The 22335-nt window shown below is 50.0% G+C and overlaps 2 protein-coding genes across 4 annotated transcripts in view; both read right to left on the reverse strand.

Moving 5' to 3' along the window:
- Positions 1 to 205: 205 nt before the first annotated feature.
- On the reverse strand, positions 206 to 10604 carry DIRAS3 (DIRAS family GTPase 3). Of its 3 annotated transcripts, none has more exons than XM_027694363.1 (2): positions 1569 to 2729; positions 206 to 1322 (listed from the first exon to the last, which is right to left on the reverse strand). In XM_027694363.1, the coding sequence occupies exon 2, from the start codon at positions 1235 to 1237 to the stop codon at positions 641 to 643; it is 597 nt and encodes a 198-aa protein (XP_027550164.1). In that variant the 5' UTR covers positions 1238 to 1322; positions 1569 to 2729; the 3' UTR covers positions 206 to 640. The 3 variants fall into 3 exon arrangements, with proteins under 3 accessions (XP_027550164.1, XP_027550165.1, XP_027550163.1); XM_027694364.1 differs by lacking the exon at positions 1569 to 2729 and adding an exon at positions 10498 to 10604 and having other exon boundaries at positions 431 to 1322; XM_027694362.1 differs by having other exon boundaries at positions 431 to 1322; positions 1783 to 2728.
- The window catches only part of WLS (Wnt ligand secretion mediator), a 28034-nt gene continuing 12918 nt past the window's right edge, over positions 7220 to 22335 (reverse strand). The window contains exons 3-12 of the mRNA XM_027694361.1: positions 16840 to 16964; positions 16175 to 16336; positions 15199 to 15335; positions 14681 to 14849; positions 14406 to 14503; positions 13843 to 13906; positions 13412 to 13555; positions 12060 to 12143; positions 10498 to 10651; positions 7220 to 9415 (exon numbers count right to left, since the gene is read on the reverse strand). Of these exons, the coding sequence (XP_027550162.1) occupies positions 9306 to 9415; positions 10498 to 10651; positions 12060 to 12143; positions 13412 to 13555; positions 13843 to 13906; positions 14406 to 14503; positions 14681 to 14849; positions 15199 to 15335; positions 16175 to 16336; positions 16840 to 16964 (1247 nt within the window). The 3' untranslated portion in view covers positions 7220 to 9305. The remainder of the gene's footprint in view (positions 9416 to 10497; positions 10652 to 12059; positions 12144 to 13411; positions 13556 to 13842; positions 13907 to 14405; positions 14504 to 14680; positions 14850 to 15198; positions 15336 to 16174; positions 16337 to 16839; positions 16965 to 22335) is intronic.

Genomic DNA, 22335 nt, shown 5'->3' on the forward strand with positions numbered 1-22335 from the left:
CTCCTGCCTCAGTGAATAGGGGAAGTCAGAGAACAGTGGGAAAAAAAAGCAAACAGTCTGATTATAACCTGGTAAGGCTGTAACTCCCAGAACTGCAGGAGTCTCAGGAATTGCACAGCACATGGGAAACCTTAATTTCTACCACAGAAAAATTGCAGCTTTGGTCTGTCAGTCAAAAATTTAAGCAGTCAGAGCCACATAAATGTTCATTTTTAGTGCAGATGCCCCACTTTGCTAGAGATTTTCTCTGGTCAACAGATTACTGAAAACAATTTTTGAAGTCTACACATTAAAGATGATTTCCTTCAAGCTAAGAGGCTGGAGATATTTAAAAACTGGTGTGTACTCACAGGAATAGAGATGTTTGTTCTGACAGACATTTTTCTCCTCTGTAAAACTTCTTGCATTAAAAACTTCTAGTCAGAGGTAATTGTTAACATGGAACATTTATTGGTTTAAAAAAATAAACATGCAGAAGGCATCCTCTTTAAAACCAACATGTAAAATAATCCGGTGGGGGTTTTAGAGAAAAGCAACAGCTCTGTAAGGCATGGATTCCTTCAAAACATCCGTCAGAAATGTGTTTTCCGTGGGAATCCACGCTCCGACTACACCATGCAGCGAGTAGAGCCAAAGGCAATCACATAACAGAGCACTTGCCTTGCAGTTTATCTTTCTTTTTCTGCTGCTTGGATTTCTTTCCATCTACCTGGAGACTGATAGTTCTCCTCTGCTCCAGATTCAGGAGCTCCTGGAAGAGCTCCTGCACGTTGTAGTTCATTTTGGCCGATGTCTCCATGAAAGCACACTTCCACTTGCTGGCCAGAGCTTGCCCCTCGCTGGCATCCAACTCCCTCTGCGTGTCATCACTTTTGTTCCCCACCAACATTATGGGGATTTTTTGGATGTCCCCTTTAATCTGACATATCTGGTCAAAGATGGGATGAAGATCTTCCATGGATTGCCTGTTGGTGACGGAGTACACCAAGATGAAGGCATGCCCCTTGGATATAGAGAGGCGCTGCATAGCAGGGAACTGGTGGCTGCCCGTGGTGTCCGTGATCTGAAGCGTGCAGATGCTCTTGTCACAGCTGATCACCTGCCGGTACGTGTCCTCGATGGTGGGGACATAGGTTTCCCGGAAAGTCCCCCTTACAAAACGCAGGACCAAGGAGCTTTTGCCAACCCCGGCTGCTCCGAACACCACCACCCTGTAATCGTTGCTCTGCTCGGGCATCTTGGCTGCGCGGCGATGCGAGTGAAGGTCTGCACTGAAAATACCCGAGTTCCTCCAAGTTTACACAGCCCTACGCAGAGGTGGGCTGTGGAGAGGGAGAGGGAGGGGGGAAAGGGGGAGAGGGAGGGGAAAAAGGGGAGAGGGAAAGGGAGGGGGGGAAAGGGGAAGAGAGAAAGAAAAATGAATCCTTCATACCATCCCGGTAACGTTACAGTACGTTACTGAAATAAGCAATTAATGTCACTCCCCTCCCATCCTTCTTCCTTGAAATAAGCCACTATCCCTCCGTCTCCCCCAGGCATATATCGCATGAAAGCGAAAAGGAATTCACCTGTAGCCATCAGCTCCACCGAGCAACGAAACGGGACTGGAATCTCCTGCCAGCCCCGGGAAAGCGGTATTCCAGCCCCGGGAAGGTGTGTTCCAACCCCAGGGAAGCGGTGCCCCCCCGCCCGGAGCTCCGCCGCCGCGGGAGGGAGGGGAGGCTCCGTGCCTCCGTACATCCAGCCTTCCCCTCAAAACCCCCGTGAAAATAAATAAATTACCAGCACGACCACCTGTGTTACAGCCGCTGGAGCTGAGTTCTGCTGCTCCATCCCTCTCACTCCACGCACAAAGGCGCGTCTCCTCAGCCCCCCTCGCCGCAGACGCCCAAGCACTGACAGGCTCTGCCGGTTTTAAGTCACCCTGAGCATCTCCCGGCTTAAGTCTGATCGTGTTTAAAAACATTAAATACAGCTCAGCTTTCCGCCTCTGCTGTCATTAAGCGGGGCAGGGATGCCCTGACAGGGCTCCTCAGCCCTCCCCGGGGAAATCACCGAGCCCTGGGGCCATGGCCACCAAGTTCCACTCCATGTCCGCGTGGGTCCCCTCCAACTCGGGATATTCTGTGATTCCATGACTTTGTGTCCCTCACACTGACGGATAAAACAGAGTCGTTGTGTATCACAATCACGAGTCGCGTGTCTCCTGGTTTATTAAGAATTTCCCCAAATGCCGCCTCTCCGCACGCCCTCTCTGCGGGCAGAGCGCAGCACGCACAGCCCGGTGTTTGACAGGAGAAGGCGGCCGTGGGCTGAGAGCCACCCCCGTCTCCTCTTCGCCCCGTTCCGCCACAGCCGCCGCCATAGGCTCGGATCTCTCTCACTACCCCTTCCTGCCCGCAGGGCCCCACTATAGGCTCGGCTCTCCCTCACAGCCCGTTCCCGCCCAGGCACCGCCCGCCCTCACGCCCCAAAATGGCCGCCGGCGCCTGTGGAGGGCGCTGAAAAATTAACGCTTTTCATGAATTGTTCATGGTTGGGGCAGTATGTGGCTTTCTTACAGACTGGTCATATTGCAAAACGTGCAATGTGTAAAATTTTCTTCAGAATTGATGTTCTCTGTTGTTTAATCTTCGTATACTTTCAAGCCTAATCAACAAGAAGGGAGATTTAATCCATGAACCGGCAACTAACAAGCACTAAGTGATGTTCAGGTGTTAGAAAAACAAATTACTTGTGGGTAGAATTGTTTTGCTAAGGTTTAGGGCTCCACATGTTCCAGTTTTCTCAGACCTTGGGTTGAGGTTAACAAAGCTTAGGAAGAAGGATTTCCACTGATAGCGGACACAAAGAATGCAGAATTTACAGGCCACAGCAACATTTGGCAGAACTCCCAAGATAAGGAAGAAACTAATAAAGCCAACTCAGCAATTGTGCTGAAATCAGCTCTGACGGGGTAAAAGGTGATTCTGGCAGGGGGAGATCATGACCAGTGACCCAAAAAAACCACTAACCTAAAATGTATAAGTAGTAAAAAGTTTTGATAGTTGGGGTGCTGGATTTGTGGAATTACACTGGGCACCCAACTCTGAAATAAATCACCAGTGTCTCTTCTTGTGTGTCATTATTGGCTTGTTGCACACCGGGCAACAAAACCGATTTTTGCAGACATTATCATTCCTATTTGTGTTTCTATCTCTGAGTTAAGGAATTTCTGTCTCTAGTCAAAGCACTTGTGGAGGAAACACTCCTCAGTCCTTTCCCAAGCTCATTCTTCCCAAACCATTTGTGGTTTTCCAGGTTATCATGTCTAAATTTCTCCGATCCTTGCTGCATCACTGACTCTGTGGTATTCTCCCACCTTTTTTAAGTCCACTTCTATCAGCCTTGTAATGTTTCCCTCCTATCCCAGACCAACAAAAAGTGTCTCTTTAGACCTACTCCATACTGCTGTGGATTTTTTTGTCTAACCATTATGTCATACCTTTACTGTTCCTGTCTCTCCAGGCAGAATGACTTGTTTGTGCCAAGGCTCATAACCTGCAAGTCATTCACTTTGCCTGAATCCCATAATTAATGTGGATTTTCAGAGCTGATTTACAAACCATCATTTCTGGTGTTTATGAGGTATTTATAAACTATCTTTTTTGGTGTTTATGGGGTATTTATTAGCCACAATGAAATCCTAACTAGGAATGACTAGCTAATTCACTCTCTGTTTACTCAAAGGCAGTTACCTATTTTCAGATAATTTCTAAGATTTCCAATACTTGTCTCTAAGAGGTATTTAAATAATACCTCTTTCTAAGAGATAATTGTGGCGTAAGTAAAGTGACATGAGAAACCAAGAGGCTCCTGCGTTCAGGGAAGGATTCGTGACCCTCCTCCAGTCAGAAAGCAGGAAAGAAGCTGTGACTCAACTTAGCAGAGGTAAAAGAAGGACTCCAGCTTCCTTGAAGAAGGGATGGAGAGTCATGTCCTAGACAGTATCTCTGTCTTGGGAGGGACACACAGCCATGAGATGCTGGCTCAGTGTCCCACTGTTGGTCAGGATTTGCTTGGGATGGAGCTGACAACAGGCAAAAAAATTCCAAAGGAAATGTTAAATAGAAATCAGCTGTCTGGGAGAGCCCTTCAGGCAAGCAGAGCACAGAGGGAGCGAGGATTGAGGCCTGGTCCTGCTGCTGCCCTGGAAAACTGCCTGGGAAATTCCCGGAGCTGTGAGGTGCTGGACAGCACTGGGGACCTACAGGAGGGATGGGTGACAATAACAAGATCTCTTTTCTGTGGGGACTTTGCCAGGGATTGTTTCTGTTCTGTCAGGACTCCCGTGGGACTTGCAGGGATTGTGTAATTTCCCTGAGGAAATGAGGCACAGCACAGCACCAACAGCCCCCAAAGGCTCCCAGGGTTCAGCAGGGGGGTACCAAGTGACTGGGGGTACAGCAGGGAGACTCAGGGATGGGCACCCATCCTGCTCTGTCTTCATTGGGCTCCATTTCCACTGCTTTTCCTCTGGAGGATTTATTTTCCATGTGGGAGACGGAGCTGGATTTTCACAGCCATTCCATCCATCTCCTTAATATTGCTTTGAATGTCACCAGTTCTTGTGGAAAAGTACGAGGGAGCAGGTGAAGGCAGAAAAAGGATTTTCCTCTGGAATTACATAAATTATTATTAAACCAGAGGCTGTATGTCAGTGGTGCATATTGCTTACCGGACAGGATGTTTCTTCCCAGCAATGCCGAGACTTGGGAGTGCAGTCCAGCCTGTACAATATTTATTGGGAAATGTACCAGAGTGGCTTAGCTATTGCTGAGCCATCACATCCATCTCATGAATGAGGGCTGTACTTGGAAGAGTGCCCTTCCTCTGGAAACTCTGGAGGGCTTTAAGCACAACAAAATGAGGACGGAAAAATAGGAGAAAACACAAATTCCACCTATTATAATGGATATAAACTTCCCTTGGCATGAAATAATGAAACAGCTAAAGGATGGGACAATATTTAAACCATTTAATTGAGGAATTCATTGCATGGAGCCACCACACATCAGTTCAGCTGAGCCAGAAACAAACACACAACCTGCAGCCTGCCATGGGGAGCAGGGCTCCGATGTCCCAGTGCTTGGCATGGCAGTGAGGAGGGACCAGCATGGACAGCCAGAGTCAGCTGAGCCTCTGCCCCTGCCAGCCTTACACTTTAGAGATGAAGAGGCACAAGGTGCCAATAATCATAACCGTAAGGAGAGCTCATATTTTATTTAAACCTCTACACCTAAAGCCTGAAGCTCAGATTGGTTTCCTATAATAGGGGGAGAAACTCCCAAGAGCCACCGGCTCTTGTGCAATGTGGTGTCAGGTGCTAAGTGGGAAGCAGACCCGTGACATGTCTGTGTGCCCACCACAGAGCAAAACGTTCCAAAAATAAACCTGTCGCTGCTTAGTGCTTATTTTACCCCCCCAAAAAGTGCACTGACTATGCCATCGTTGAGGGCAGGAGTGAGTCATTACAACAAGAACCAGAGCTCGTCTCCTGCCCTTCTGTCCCCAGCAATGCCACCAATCCTTTATTTCCATCGTACCAAAATCCAGAAAATAGCCTTGGGCTACAGAATTTGGGGTGGGAAAGGGAACATATTTCAGTGTCCCACAACGTTCTGATTGTCTGCGGGCTGCTGAGAGAAGCTTTGAAGAGGACAATAAGCAAATGCCAGTACCTCCCTCTCCTCATCCAGTGCCAACAGCACCATCAGACCTGGGCACCATCTCAGATCCCTGCTGGGATCTCACCCAATCACAAGTTGTCTCCTATTTTTAAGCTGGGACACACGGGCTGGCTCCATCCAGCAGGCACACAATGAGACAGCCACAGAACCTTCAGTCACTCACATCACCCTTCCCTGAGCATTTCCAGGCTGTAACGCTCCCTCCCTTTCTGGGGGATGGGCATCGGGGTCCAAGCCCAGTTCTCCCAGTGCCTCCCAGTCTCAGATTTCTAAGGAAACACAGAGTCATGGAAACTCCCAAGTTGGAAGAGACCCACAAGGATCACTGAGTTCAGTTCCTGCCCCTGCAGAAAACAATCCAATAAGGAAAACAAATTGTTCCAACCAAAGACCCTTTTCTGACCTCAGAAATTGTGGTCCCCAGCTCACCCAGAAAAGTGTTCCACAACCCATTTTCCCTTTGCTAATGTTGGTTGCTCAACAGCCACCCCAGCCAGACTTTAAAGCTACTCTCAGGTGGCTTTTCCCATTCCTGCTAGTTCTCAGTGTGTCCCTGCACAGCAGCACAGACACACAAAGCTCCCAGACCACGAGCAGCACCTCTCTGGTAATGGGAGCTTCTACACATCAGCCAATTTCCCACATTTTAGAGATGAGGGATCGATGGTTTGTGTTCAGTCCAGCGGGAGCAGGTTCTGGTGGCAGCAGGTGGCAGCAGAGCTCTGCCAGGGCAGGACGCGCCTGGGCAGCAACACCCGGGAGAGGAGTGTGTGGGAGGGGGCGGCGGTTCTACAGTCGTTGGGAATTCATTAATTTGCATTGTTGCCGTTCATTAGGTCCCACAGTGCTGCACTGCCTCCGGTCTGTCTGGGAGCAGCCCGAGGTCCTCGCCGTGCAGGGTAGCTGGAGCTGCAGAGGGAATAGAGCCACAGGCTTTGCCTAAAGCTCAGCTCCCAGATCCCCTCTCAGGTCCGATTTATCAGGGTAGCCCTTCCTGCAAGGGGACTTCAGGCTCTTGATACTGAACTTAATCTGTTTTCATCAAATTTTCCACTACTCCTTAAGTGCAAGTCACAGAATCATGAAACTGTTTAGGTTGGAAAAGCCCTCTGAGCCCATCGAGTACAATCGTTCCTCAGCACTGCCAAGGCCACCACTAACCCATGTCCCCAGGTGTCATATCCACATGGCTTTTAAATCCCTCCATGGATGGGGACACAGCCAGTGTCCTGGGTAGCCTGTGGGCTGGACAACCCTTACCTGAAGAATTTTTCCTTGATATCCAACCTGAACCTCCCCTGGTGCAACTTGAAGCTGTTTCTTCTTGTCCTGTCCCTTGTTCCCTGGGAGCAGAGCCTGACCCCCACCTGGCTCCCCGCTCCTGTCAGGGAGTTGGAGAGAGCAAGAAGGGGGAAAGGGTTCACACTGACAGAAAGCAGGGTGAGATTACGGAGAAATTCCAACAACAAATTCCCGTGGCCAATGACAAATCCACAATATTGTATATTTTATTTAAATTAACAAAACTACAGGTTTTCCAGGTTGCTTAAAGCATTCTGTAAAAACTGAACTCAACCTAAACAAAAAAAGGATATATTTTAATAAGACCCACGGACTATTTCCGAGACGTATGAGTAGGGCTTAGGGATGAAAAAATGAAAAACCCACACACGCACACACACACGTCCACACGCCCCGTAAACAAAGTGTTAGTGTTGGACACAGAATTTGGTTTGAAAGCTGCGGGTCCCTGTTCACGAAGAGCCTTTACAAAACAGAATCCTAGAGACTAAGCTGGAAAAGAAACCACGGACACACCTATGGGAACAACATAAATATCACGTAAGGACCCAAGGGAAAAGGGACGTTAAAGTTGCAAAGTTGAGTGCTCAGCCAGGAACGTGCTGGAGTTACCTTGATGTGCATTGATTTAATTCACTTTGCAATGGAATAAATACTCCAAGCAGGAACACTTGCTCAGCTGTGACCCTGCTGGGATGCTCCAGGGGCTGGGGGAGCTCGGGATCTCGGAGAGGGTGAACACAACAAACAGAATTACTTCCTTTTAAGAAAAGCCTGTAATAGCTCCAATCAATACAAAGGAAGTAGCCCTTTGGCAAAGGGGTCTGCTCAGTGTGTCACATTGTAACCAGAGCTACAGCTTGGGGTGTCCAGCAACCTAAAGGATGCAAGATGATCTTTTGATTCACCCTCTCTTTTTTCAAAGTGTTGAGCTTTAATAAACGGATAGGAGTAAATTTTGGGTGGGAATCATGATGGTACCTGGGCTGACAGCCTGGCAGCAGCTTCAGGAGCTTCTCTTCTCTTCCTCATCTCTGACCCTTCAGCCACATACAGCAGCAGCAGACCCTGATCTTTTAGGGACAAAACTGGGAGGGTGGATTACATGTTACTAGCAGTTAACACTGCTTATTTACTACTATTACATTTACTATTGCCAGCTCATGAGGCTCTCTGGATGCTCCAGGCCCTGGGAGGTGTGTCCTGAGCAGCACAGACCCTTCTGGCCACAGTTCTTCCCCCCCACCATTCACTGCTCTTAACCAGTCCCAGCACAGTCCAATTCAAGCCTCCACCCCGATCAGTTCCCACTTCCCTTGCAGTGCCAGCAGCCTCCCAGCATGGGGCTGAGCAAGCTCAGTGCCTGCGTTTTCTCTGGAAAAGCGAAGGTCCACATTACATTAGTGTGTGACCAGCGGATTCTTTCAAGTCTGATAATCCCTGGAGGAATCCAGCTCTGCCAAGTGTGCTCCAGCCCAGCAGTGCATAGAGGAGCAGGACTGCCCAGCTCACAGGGATGCCCCATAACAAAAGGGAAAGATGGAGGAAGCTACAAAAAGCCCAGGAGCTGGCTGTGGGATCAGCACCCCTGGAAACTGTGTCAGGAGTGCTCTGTTCTCCTGCAACTCAGCTCAGCATCAAGGTTGGACATTCCCTGTATTCAACAAACAGCTGTAAACTCTACTGAGAATGCACGTTGCTGCTCCTACGAAAACCTTATAACAGCCTACTCCTCTCCCAGCTGTGCTTCATTCAGGGACAGAGGGTGGCTGCAGGGCTGCACTAAAGACTCAAACTTGGGTTGATACAGTTACAAATGGTGGAATTAAATGCTTTTACAACGAGGCTTTAGTCCCTCTCCCCACCAGCACCTTGTATAAGTTGCACACAGGAGAAAACTTGGACTACTGAGTATGTGCTGCCAGCTGAGCTCCCTGCAGCACCTTTTTATGCACCAGCACACACAGCCAAATAAAACCAGCACCACGGCAGCTCTGCCCCGTCCCGACGTCCAAACGCACGACTTTGCAACCCTAATGCCTTTCCAGCAGGGTTTTACGTGCCCGAGTGGAACACAATATACACATCCCTCCCCCCAGGAATAACTACACCATAGTAAAGAGTTACAAATGTTCTGCTCGGTGTCACTGCTCTGAGAACACACCAGGGACGGGGCGCTCAAGGAGCGGATTCGGCCGCAGAGGTCTCCTGCCAGAGGACTTGTGTGTCCTCTGCTCCCACCCCGGGCCAGGGCCCCACTGAGGCACCTCTGTGTCACTCCTGAGCCTCCTTCCGAGCCAGCTTGTAAACCTCCGTGGGCCCGTCCACGTGGGTGATGGTGGTGGTGAGCTGGAGCTCCTCCCCGCTGTTCACTCCCAGGTCACCTGAGAAACAAAGTTGTTCTGTTAGGGGGTCTCACAGGAAAATATTGGACAATTAGAAAGTAAAAGATCCGGTTTATTCTCTCCAGGCTTTCAGGAGCTGCCTGAGCTACAGACCAGGCAACAATCCTATAAATGCTTTTATTTACAGTTATTTAAATAGAAGGAAAAGAGAGACATTGAGAAGCTGGAGTGTGTTCAGGGAAGCAAATTGAGCTGGAGAAGAATCTGGAGCACCAGGAGTGGCTGAGGGAGTTGAGGTGGCTCAGCCTGGAGAAAAGGAGGCTCAGGGGGGACTTTCTCACTCTCTGCAACTCCCTGACAGGAGGGTGGAGCCAGGTGGGGGTCAGGCTCTGCTCCCAGGGAACAAGGGACAGGACAAGGGGAAACGGCCTCAAGCTCTGCCAGGGGAGGTTTAAGTTGGATATTGGGAAAATTTCTGAAAATTTCTTCACAAAAAGGGTTGTCTAGCCCTGGCACAGCTGCCCAGGGCAGGGGTGTAGCCCCCACCCCTGGAGGGATTTAAAAGCTGTGTGCTTGTGGCACTTGGGGACATGGGTCAGTGGTGGCCTTGGCAGTGCTGGGGAATGGTTGAACTTGACGGTCTAAAAAGTCTTTTCCAACGTAAACAATTCCATGATTCTGTATCAGCAAACAATGATTTCTGTACTACTGAGGACTACAGAATCCAGCAGTGCTGCCATTCCCCACTTGCCCAGACTTCAAAGAATCCCAAAATGGTTTGGGTTGGAAGGGACCTAAAATATCACCCAGTTCCAACCCCCTGCCATGGGCTGGAATGCCACGCACTAGATCAGGGATTCTATTTTCTCCATTCCTCATCCCTCCCTTTGAGCTGCAGTTACATCTGGGCAATGCTAAAACGTACAAAAACCACCTAGAAGGTTCGTGCCAGCCTTGGCTACATACTCAAACTTGTCCAACCGAGCCTGCCTCAAAAACCAAACCATCATTTCCATAACATTTCAAGGTGCTGAATATGCAACTGGGCCAAAACCAAATGCCCAGAAGGCATTCCCCACTTTCTATCTCTTTCCCCCCTTAGGTCCCTCAGAGGCACTCACCGTTGGACTGGTCCTCGCCGTAGTTCTTGTGGGACGGCGCGTACAGGAACATGAGGGCAAACACGTAGAGGTTCCACATCCCATAGATGCCCGTGAAGAAGGCGCTGTTCACCTGTATCGTTATGTCCCCCCACTTCCAGTGGCCTTCTGTCACCTGCCCAGGAGAAAGAGCAAATTCTGTACTTTGAGTAAATCAGCGAGAACAGCATCAATTCAACAGGATGGAGTAAATGGAGTGGAACAGGTTCAGTGAAGCAGAAGCCAGGCTGGGATTCTCCTCTTCAGCCTCAATCTGCAGGGGAAAAAATGGTCCTGACAAAATGATTCCATCAGGATTTCTTTAGCTTTGATGTCTCATTTAATGTGACCAAACTGCTCTGTTCTGGATACACCCGCTGCAACCATGTGCTCAGCACACAAAGGGCAATATGTGAGGACAAGCAGTGACATCCACAAACATCCGACTGCTAAAAATAGTACTTTTATAGCAGGAAAACCAGCGTGGATAATATGAGAGCTGATGTGCTGAGCACGGCCTCCTGCAGCTGTCTGAGGAGGGGGGGCTGACAGCACCAGCCTGAGACACACTGAGGTTTGTCAGCATCCAGGAAAATACCATCAATGTTAATGTTACTAGAAGATACAGAGACTGCTCACACTGAAATGCTGCTTTCTGTTAAAGACATAACAGGGAAGAAAAAAGCTAAACTAGCTTAAAAAGAGAGCCATGGAGATGCTCCAAGGGCTGCTCTGCTCTGGAGCCAGGCTGGGAGAGCTGGGGGTGCTCAGCCTGGAAAAGAGAAGGCTCCAGGGAGACCTTAGCACCTAAAGGGGCTCCAAAAGAGTTGGAGAGGGACTTTGGACAAGGGCCTGGAGTGCCAGGACAAGGGGGAATGGCTTCCCACTGCCAGAGGGCAGCATTAGATGGGATATTGGGAGGAAATTCTGGGCTATGAGGGTGGTGAGGCCCTGGCACAGGTTACCCAGAGAAGCTGTGGCTGCCCCATCCCTGCAAGTGTCCAAGGCCAGGTTGGACAGGGCTTGGAGCAACCTGGTCTAGTGGAAGGTATCCCTGCTCATAGCAGGAGGTGGAACTGGATGGGTCCCTCCCACCCCAAATGAGTCTGAGATTCCATGTTTTCAGCAGCAACAGAAGCTCATTGGTACAGAGACGGTGTCGGAGCTCAGGATAAACAGGTACGGCTACTGCTGGGAACAGTCAGCCCGGGGAAGGCTGGATTCTGTCATGTCTCCGTGGGCACGCAAAGCCACTGGAGTGTTTCAGTGTGAACAGAACGTTTTCCCCTTGCTGAGTTCTCAGAAATGACTAACTCGTGTTGGCCGATGTTCTGCCCAGCGCAGCCCCAACGCTCTGGGAGCCAACAGCCTTTGTGCGGCTCCAGCCTGAGACATTTCATGGCAGAGCTTCAAACAAATGAAAACAACTTAAAAAGCAACTTGCTATCAAACGTGCTTGTAATAGGCCTGTCTTGTCTGACCAGAGCTGGCGTTGGGAGTGGCTCAGGAAGTGGCTTCCCAGGAAGCCCAGTCCTATGGCTCACCTGGCTCACGATGAAGAAGATGACAGTCATGGCTGCACAGGCCAGGGTGATGAGCATCAGGAACTTGAACCTAAAAATCAGCCCCTGTTTAGAGAGAAATGTCACTGGTCACATTAACAGAATCCACAAAACCCGTTTTTGGTTTTAGGATAGACAAGACATGAGTATAAAAAATGAAAAAGAAAAAAAGGGTCCAACCCACGAAACCCCAAAGCAAAACAACCTCCACCCACTCCTGTGCTGTGCTCAGCACGGCCCATATCCTCCGCTCCCCACACGTCTGCGCTGCTCCGGATGCTCCGTGCGGGCTGGGATGTCTGGACAGCGCTGCCTTTCCATGACATTTGCTCTGGTGACTGATTGACCAGGAGTTAATTGACGTGGGAGAGGCGGCAGGTCGGTGTGAGCTGGGTCCCAGCCTGACAGCTCATGGCTCTTGTAAAACAAACATGGGGGGAGTCGGTGTCTCAGCACGGGCTCTGGTCCCACCACACTCATCCTCACCCTCAGCCGGGCTGGGAGGAAGCTGCAGCGATTCCAATGCCTGGCAAACCCAGGCTGGCTCCACAGAGTAGAGATCCTGAGACAACCTCAGGCTCAGGATCTATCCCACTCCTCACCGTCCCCGCTTTCACTAGTTTTACATTTTTATTTACAAATGCTTTTGGTTTTATGTGAGTGTGTTGGGGTTTTTAACCTGTTTTTGGAAATTAGGTGGAAATGTCAGTGTCTGTGTAATGACTGTGCCACACCACAACAACAGATGACTATTAATTTAACTCTTCCACACTAGATCCATGCTCACCAGATGTTTGGATGTCAAGCGTGGCAGCAGCAGCTCTGCACCACGAGCTGAAGGCCTGTGCCTCCTGCTAGAGGGAAAAACACTCAATATCTGCTTCAAATTCTCTCAAGTATGATTTTCTAATTTTTTCTGTGCATTCCCAGTGCATGATCATGACTTATGTAAATCAGAAGTGACCATGGTTTAACAGAACAACTTTGAGGATAAATATTTACACCCCTGTGGAAACAGCTTAAGCACTGAGAGTGAGTTCCTCAGATTTGACAGCTGGTAGAGGCAGGTAGGACAGGAACACATAAAAAATCATGGGCTAAAAACAGGGATAATGAGCTGAATGTGTTGTGTTTTGATCCTTGTTTCCCTCCAGCAATTTGTTTAGGAAATGACAACACCAAAATTCTGAATTTATACCATGGAAAACCAGGTGGTCTTGGCAACACTTCCCACTAAACACAAAAATTAATCTTAAAGGTGGGAAAATGGAGAGTCTCAGCACAGACTCTAAGGTCCAAAAATAAAGAATCCATGCTCCAAGGAGGGCAGTTACCTCATAGTGAAGGCGACGAGCCTTGCTCATGGCAGGGAGGCTTGACTGCTTCCCACTGATGTTTCTGAACACTTGGAAGACCATGAAACACAGGAAGAGAAAATAGAGGCACAGGCAGATCCCTGCAACTATAATAAAGGCCATCTGGGCAGAGAGAGTTAAGGGAAAATGGCACAAACTAAAAAGAAATACTAGAAAACATTATTCAGGTGATTCACATATTCTGTTCCCCAGTGACTTCCCCTCACACAGCACCAGCCCCCTGAGGTGTCCAGCTCCAAACCTGCCAGGACTGCTCCTTCCTAAGGACACTGGCATCTGCAAAGCCTGAGCCACCCCTGGCCTTCCAAAATCAGGAGGGAAGTTTCCTCACACTAGGAGGGGAACATCTCCCTCTCCTACTGACACAGTCCGAGCTGGGGGAAGGATACAGCCAGCTCCGTGCCCACCTCGGTGGTCCAGATGCTGTAGAAGGGATTCTTGAGCTGCACCCCCCTGCAGAGGACAGAAAACACCAACTGTCAGAAGCCAACAAGCTCAGAGGGCCCCATACCCACTCTGCAGCCTGGGAATCACAGAATCATAGAATATCCTGAGCTGGAAGGGACCCACAAGGATCACGAGTCCAACTCATGGCACTGCACAGACACCCCAACAGTCCCACCCTGTGCATTGTTCAAACGTTCCTGCAGCTCTCGCGGCCTTGGGGCCGTGACCACTGCCCCGGGGAGTCTGTTCAGTGCCTGACCACCCTCTGGGGTAGAACCTTTCCCCAAGGTTCCATATGGGAATGGCCAGCTGCGCTGCTTTGCCCTGTGTGTGAGGCAGAGGTGAGGTGGGAGATGTTTCCCTGCTGTGACATTCCAGCACACTTCAGAGCACCCACAGGAGCCTCTCCAGGCTCCAGGAGATGGGGCTGTGCATCCAGCCATGGGGTGAAACTGCTGGTCCCTGCTGAGGGAGGTGACCAGGAGCCTGGGATTGCTGCACCCACCTCTCGCACATGTCAAAGATGAAGAGGCAGAAGGAGCCCACAGCTATGGGGCCAACCTGCTTCCAGTATCCTGAGAGCCGATTCCGTTCGCTCTGGTCCTAATCAGGTCAAGAGGTTTGGAGGAGGAGAAAAAGGGAAAGCAATTTAGCCTGAAGTGCCCTCACCTGGTGCAAGCCCCCACAGCATCACTTCCAACTCTCAACAAGTACAAGGGAGCTGCCAGGTATTGCTGGGGTCACAGCTGGAAACCCCCTTCCCATCGGTGTGATACCCACCATCATGTGCTCCCCACAGAAGATGATCCAAAACGAGAGCAGCATGGCATAGAAAATTCCTTGCCGAATGTCTCCGAAGAGCAGCATCCAAGTCCAGTCAAAACCGATGGAAAACCACTCCACAGGGATGTTAATGAACGTCATGGAAATTCCCAGAGCAAAGATGACCCTGGAGAAGAAGATACACCATCTCTTTCCAGTGTTCAAGGGAAGAACAGAGCCCCAAAATCCAAAGCTGTGCACAGAATGCAACAGAAGGAAATCCAGCTCTTTGTGAAGTGTCACCTCCTGCCACCAAACCCTCTAGGACTGATTCACTCCAAGTAGTTCCTCATTCTCCGTGGGTTAAACAGGAAAGAAAAGAGAAGCTATGGAGCTCTCCTGCTCCCAGTGTGCCTGGGTGGAGGGAGGGGATGGAGAAGAGACAATTCCTGTCTCCCCAAGCATGGGTTCTGCCTGGGAGCAACAACCACCTCAGGGAGTCCCCTTGCTTGAGGGTCACCTGGGCCCCGACTCACTTCTCCAGCAGGACGGGAGCACGTGTCATCAGCGTGATCCGCCTCCAGTACCACACCATGATAATCAGAATGCTGGGGGTCAGGAAGGTCTTCATGGCAAACCACACCTTGGTGAAGCCTCCGTTTTGATGGATGCCCTAAGGAAAACCAAGGCGGAAGATGACTGCTATACAGGGTTTAATGTCATCATTCTGTGCTTCTCCTTACAGGAGTGGCAGGAGAGGCACAGACGTGGCAGTGCATCCCAAAGACATGGGCTGGCCAACACCAGAAAGGGAGCAGGTGCCCACTAAGCCCCCAGGCCACCTAGGCAGGTTCCAGAAGGTCTGAAAACAAATACCAGCAGACACAAGGCAGGAGAGGGGATTCTGACACAGCATGGAAAGAGCTGGCAGAATTACTCCCAGACAAGTAACGGGACACTCATGGAGCCCAGTCATTGGTGGTGGGAAGAGCATTGGCCAAATGAACGTGTTTCTCCAGTCATGCGCCCTCCCACCACTGTCTGCAGCCACCACAGCCCTGGCTCCCTGCTCCGCTGACAGGGACGGTGTGGGGAGGGCTTCCAGGTGGGAGAAGCATCCATGTGCACCAAGCCTCAAGGGAGGGCAGGAGCAAGGATTGCTGACAGCCATCCCAGACATCTGCATGGCCAAAATCAACTCTAAGATCCAAATCCCCTCCAAACCCTGCTGTTCTGTTCCTCCTTAACTCGTACCCATGAGAGGGAGGAGTCTGCATCCCAGCCAGACTGTGGTGGGGAGGGGAGAGCACAGGGGAATTCTTGGAGCCATGGAAAGAGCCCAGCATTGGAGGTGGTCACAGGGCTTGAGGCTTGGGGAGGGCTCCTCAGAAGAGCAAAGAAGGCATCCCTCGGGAAGGACAGTCCCGTGTGAGGCTGGAGCGAGACCAAAGGGGCTCAGGACAGGGAGTAGGATGGGCAGCCATCCTGGTTGGAAGTGGGACAGACACTCACCACGAGGCGGATGTCCTTGATCTCGCCAATGCCCACGTTGATGCCCTTCCTCTCGTTGACAGGCAGGCGGATGTTGATGAGGTAGTACTTGTGTGCCACGCTGCCGATCTCCATGAAGGGCAGGAAGTCGCAGTCGTAGTGCCGGCCCTCGGACTCCAGAGTCTGGGGAAAGGGCAGGGAGCAAAACCATGGCTGTCAGTCCCCAGGGACCACCACACCTTCCCCCCAGGGAGGGTCTGCAAGAGCCCTCAAACTGGGAGCACCAAAAGCCTGTTTGCCAGCTCCTGGGGAGAGCCTGTGCGAGACAGTGGCTTGGGGACATTTATCCTCATGTTTTTGATTGGTTTGGGTCATTGAATCAATAAGTTTGACCTCAAGGAGGTTCACATTTCAGGCTTTTTAACAGTCTTAAAGTCAAGGGAGCCTTCCAAGATGAACCTTTTACAACTCCCTGACAGGAAGGTGCAGCCAGATGGGATTCAGCCTCTTCTCCCAGAGAGCAAGTGACAAGAGGAAACAGCCTCAGGTTGTGCCAGGGGAGGTTTAGGTTGGATATTGGGGAAAATTTCTTCACAGAAAAAGTGATTCTATGATTCTGTGATTCTATGACAGGAAGAGGACAACTCCCACCCATCCCTACCGCCAGCATCGTCCAAGCTCCTTACTTTTGGTGAGCCAAAGGTGCACTTCAGCTTCCTGTTCTCTATGGCATGAGCTATTTCTTCCCAGTCACTGAACGTGTCATCGCGATAGGCCAGCGACACATCCAGTGTGATCTCTGCATTCTCCTCTGTAAGAGGGAGGAAACATGAGGCTTGTTATGTTCCCAGAGTAACCAGAAAGCACCATGTTCCTTTATAAAGAAAATTAAGGTGGTGAAGTTGAACTATCCTGGCCTTGCTGAAAAAAAACTCAGAAACAACCACACACATGATGGCATTGATGTTTTTTATACATCTTATTTGGCTTAAGTTGTTCTCCAGAAGACTCTTGGAGCCCTCCCCTCCTCGCTCACACCTGCATTGACTTGTCTGTGCCTTTGCAGATGTCCCAGCTCGCCCGTCAGTCACACACGTGGAGCTTGTGCCCCAGCAAGGTCACACCTCAGGATGGGCATCGGCCCCCCCAGACGTGTTCATAGGGAGAGGATGGGCTACAGCTGCTTGTAAATGTGCTCTTGCCAGGACACTGCAAGGAGGTCGTTGCTGCAAGGAGGAAATGAGGCTGGAACAGGCTTATTTAGGTGCTGTAACTGAGCATGTTCATGAAATGAAGAGTTGCAGCTGAAGCTGCCAAGGAGCAACACATCAACATGTTTAAAAACCTGAAGCAAGTCTGTACCAGCTCCACCAGATGTAAAATCCTCCTGTTTACCAGGAACAGATCCCAGGGAAGGCTCTGAATGAGAAACACACTCCAAAATGAGCATGTTCATGTTACAGCCCAGCCTCTTTTTGTAGAGCACCAAATTCCCAGAGCCACAGCTGTTGGAAAAGCTACAGAGGATGGCTACGGAACTATCTGCCATGGAGAAGTTGGGGGGGAGTGTTGATCTGCTGGAAGGCAGGAGGGCTCTTCAGAGGGATCTGGACAAGCTGGAGAGATAGTCTGATTCCAATAGGATGAGGCCAAGTGCCAGGTCCTGCACTTTGGCCACAACAACCCCATGCAGTGCTACAGGCTGGGGACAGAGTGGCTGGAGAGCAGCCAGGCAGAGAGGGACCTGGGAGTCTGGATTGACAGGAAACTGAACATGAGCCAGCAGTGTGCCCAGGTGGCCAAGAAGGCCAATGGCATCCTGGCCTGGATCAGGAACAGTGTGGCCAGCAGGACCAGGGAAGCGATTCTTCCCCTGTACTCAGCACTGGTGAGGCCACACCTTGAGTGCTGTGTCCAGTTCCGGGCCCCTCAGTTCAGGAAGGATATTGAGGTGTTGGAGCAGGTCCAGAGAAGAGCAATGAGGCTGGTGAAGGAACTGGAGCACAAATCCCATGAGGAGAGGCTGAGGGAGCTGGGGTTGTTTAGCCTGAAGAAGAGGAGGCTCAGGGGAGACCTCATCACTCTCTCCAACTACCTGAAAGGAGGTTGTAGCCAGGTGGGGGTTGGTCTCTTCTCCCGGGCAACCAGTAGCAGGACAAGAGCACATGATCTTAAGCTTTGCCAGAGGAAGTTTAGGTTGGATATTAGGAAGAAATTTTTTACAGAGGGAGTAATCAGACAATGGAATGGGCTGCCCAAGGAGGTGGTGGATTCACCGTCCCTGGAGGTTTTTAAGATGAGACTGGATGTGGCACTTAGTGCCATGGTCTAGTAATTGTGGCAGTGTTGGATCAAGGGTTGGACTTGATGATCTGGCAGGTCTTTTCCAGCCCAGTTGATTCTATGAAGTGTTGGGAGATGGCTACGGTACCATCCACCATGGAGAAGGGCTGGGAGATGGCTATGGAACCATCTGCCACGGAGAAGTAGGAGATGGCTACACAACCCATCGATTATATTTTTCTTGGGAATATGTGGTGGCACACTCATCCAAACTGATGGGAAGGGGCGTGGATGGGATCTGTGGTTGGGAGCTGCTATTTATATGTCGTTTGGAGGTGGATGGGTTGTGCATCTGATGTGGGGGCATCAAGATTTTTCTGAGCATTTTTTGGCACACGTGATCTACACCATCCTGATCCATATCCAGTTCCTTTCCAGAGCTGCCACAAGTTGGGTTTCCATGAAACATGAATTTGCCATCTCAGATCCGCTGTTTAGGAGACCAGCAAAACAGATAAATGGGAACATAAGGTTGAACTTGGCCCAGCTAAAAAGAACTACGAACTCCATTTCAGAAGCCATAAAACCAACTGGAATGCTTGGGATTAAATCCAACAAAAACAGCTTTCAGTATTTCATCTTTGCAGTCCAAAAATGTTGCTGCTGCCATCGCATATGAAAACCAGAAGGCAGAAGATGGACTGCTTTGTGCTTTCCCAGGCCAATGGATTAGAGGCTCCCTCTGGATTTCCATCAGTCTCTGCATTGGGGTGACACCTCCCATTGGAAAAGAGTTTTGTGCAAAGACCCTTCAAGGCTGTCAACATAAAATATAGATATATACGAATACATACAGACATACACATATATTCAGACACCAGACTGATGGCAGGGCTGGGTTAGTGGTTGGATTCAATCTTAAAGGTCTTTTCCAACCTAAATGATTCCATGATTCCCTGATAGTCCTATGCCAGCTCACTCTCAGCTTTCCACCAGCAACTCCCATCGTCCCTGAGGAACAAGTAAGGACATTGACACTGTCTGGCAGAAAAGTGAATTTTAAGATTGGTGCCTTAGTCACATTAATATCAAAATGTCAGATGGTGAAGAGACAATTTTGGGGAGGGGGGTTGTCCTTTTCCTGCACAGCATTAAACAGCTTCCCACTGCCAGAGGGTAGGATTAGATGGGATATTGGGAAGAAATTCTTTCTTGTAAGGGTGGTGAGGCCCTGGCACAGGTTGCCCAGAGAAGCTGTGGCTGCCCCATCCCTGGAAGTGTCCAAGGCCAGGTTGGACAGGGCTTGGAGTAACCTGGGATAGTGGAAGGTGTCCCTGTCCATGGCAGGGGGTGGAAATGAGATGAGCTTTAAGGTCCCTCCCAGCCCAGTCCCTTCCAGTTATTCAGTTCTTCCACTCATGTTAATAAAGGCTCTCCAGAATTTCCCAACAATAAAAGGTAGAAATTTGTCTTATTCAGCACCAAGAGATGAAGTTACCCCTGCCAGGGACCCTTATCTCACAAGGACCACACCAGACACCTTCCCACGGCATCTCCAGCTTGGCCTGTCTACACAGGTCTTGTAGGTGATGTGTGGTTAATCTGGATCCTGGTAAATCCATTTGGGAGGAGCAGCTCAGCCACTGTGTGCCAACCTCACTCTGCCACAGGACTGTATTAACAACCCTACAGCTTTGGACTAACACACAGTCATTTAGAGGATCACTCATTCCAGGGCTGCCCAACAAGGAAAAGACATGCTCCTGTGGACGTCCCAGCTTTGAGCCCTCTCCCTGACTCTCCCCTCCCAGGATTATGGGATGCTCCAAAGCCAGTCAGAGCTGTGACTCCCCCACAGCGAGGGACTCCCGCTAATTCTTCCCATTGGCATTTTCTTGCCTGGGATCTTTTCCATGATTCACTTTAGTGTGATCCTTGCCCAGGATATCTTCACTCACATTACAATAGCCTAAAAATAACAGAGTTGTTTCAGGAGGCAGCTCTGGGCCAGATGCACACTGACACAGCTGGCTGGAGAGAAGCCTAGGGCAGGCACACAGAAATGCTGGAATGATTTGCATTACACTTCCATGCTTCACCAGCTCCCTGAAATTACAAATCCTACCAAGGAGCCCGGAACTGGATGAATTAGAGCAGGAGGCTGCAGCACTTGGCCCTCTGACTGTACACAATTGCATTCCAACTGCAAAGAAACTCCATCTCATTCCGGCCTTTCCCTTTCCCAGTTCTGGGAAGAGGTTTTAATAATTGAGTGCACAATGCATCAAAAAAAGACAGGACAGCTTGGGCACAGAAATAGCCTCTTCCTTGGAGGAACAGTCTGATTCTCTTCCAGCTTTCTATGAAGGATAAACACAGGGAAGTATCTCAGCTTTTAAACATCTACATTCCAAAAACATCTGTATTTCAAAAACAGTGAAAGTCCAGAGCAAGTTCCCAAGGTGAAAGTGATTAGAGCTGGTTGCTGGTGCAGATCCCAGGGGCATTCCAGGATGCTCAGCCCCTGCCAGGCTCTCCCGGGGCACCTTACCAGGGACTCCCTCCCCTCTGTCCTGGGACAATCCTTGCTGGCTGGCTGAGCAGGGCTGACACAGGCATGACTCCTGCTCTGCAGAGATGAGGAGTCAGCCATGAGTCACCAATGTCTCCTACAGGCACAGCCTGACTGCCCTTGTCCTGGAGCATCCCTTTCCCAGCAGGGCTGCAGCACTCAGCATTCCTGGAAAAGCCAAATGCCAGTTTAGTCTGTGTGCTGGCCTTGCTTATGGATTGCAGAGGAAGAGAATGACCAAGTGCCCTTGGGGACAAAAGAGGGTGACAGTTTGATGTGGCTCAGCAACATCCCTTGAAGATGAAGGGGAACTCAGCAGAGCCCAGGACCCTGCACAGCACCTTCAGACCATGCTGTGGGGCTTCAGGAATAGGGAGAGCAGGATGTTTCCTCAGGCATCAGCTTTCCAGAAGGATAACATCTGTGCAGTTCCCAGGCAGTGCTGCTTTCCTGGATGATCTGAGGCAGCTCCAAGACAGTCCTTACAACAGTGCCCAGCAGAGGCTTCACCAGCCACGGTGCCTTCCAGGAGTGTCCCTGGTTTGGCACCAGCCTCTGCTAGCATCACCCACAGCACAACAGTGCTGGCCTTGAGGGCTCAGAGCTTGAGAGAGAAAAAACTTGAATTGTTGCTTTAAAAGAAATGAGGTTATTTCACATCCTCACCATCCCCTTTACAGGAGCTGATCCCAGCCACCTGATGAAATGGGGCTCTTACACTAGTTCCAGGTTAACAGTGGGATACAGACACATTATGCAATTATTTCACCTTAGTGAGATTTGTTCTTATTTCTTTAAGATCTGTTACAACACAGTCTAGCAAGCAAGAAATGTGTTACTCACTAGTTTCTTAGATCTTAAATTTATGTCTGCCTTCAGCTTGGCACAAAGTATTGGAAAATAGCTTTTAAAATATTTCTTCAATGAAACAAAACCTTCAGGATGTGCCAAACAAGCTCACACCATAAGAAGTATTAATGTCCCTCATCTTGAAATGCTTCTTATGAAGAAAACCAGCAGCTCCTGAATGCCAAATGGCAGGACCTGAGCAATGACAGCAGTGACGCAGCTCACCCCAAACCTCCCTTTCACTACCACCCAAGAGGTGGCCCAAGATGAGCTTTTCTGCTTTTAGATCTCAAAAAAGCTTCCCACCTTTGCAGGACTCGGTCACTGAAGGGCACAGACAATGACCTGAAGCAAAGGCTCTGCTCTTCCAGCAAAAATGCTGCCAGAAGCTTGTTTAGCATTCCAGCAGCCTGCTCCAGGTGCTCAGCCATTCCTGACTCCAGCTCAGTGGTTCGACTTGAAAAGCCTTGGAACAAAG

Source organism: Neopelma chrysocephalum, unplaced genomic scaffold (genome assembly GCF_003984885.1).
Source record: "Neopelma chrysocephalum unplaced genomic scaffold, ASM398488v2 Primary Assembly neopelma1_97, whole genome shotgun sequence".
Classification (NCBI taxonomy): Eukaryota; Metazoa; Chordata; class Aves; order Passeriformes; family Pipridae; genus Neopelma; species Neopelma chrysocephalum.

Coding starts and splice junctions, on each gene's coding strand:
- DIRAS3 (XM_027694363.1), bottom strand. CDS start 1,237: ATGCCCGAGCAGAGCAACGATTACAGGGTGGTGGTGTTCGGAGCAGCC.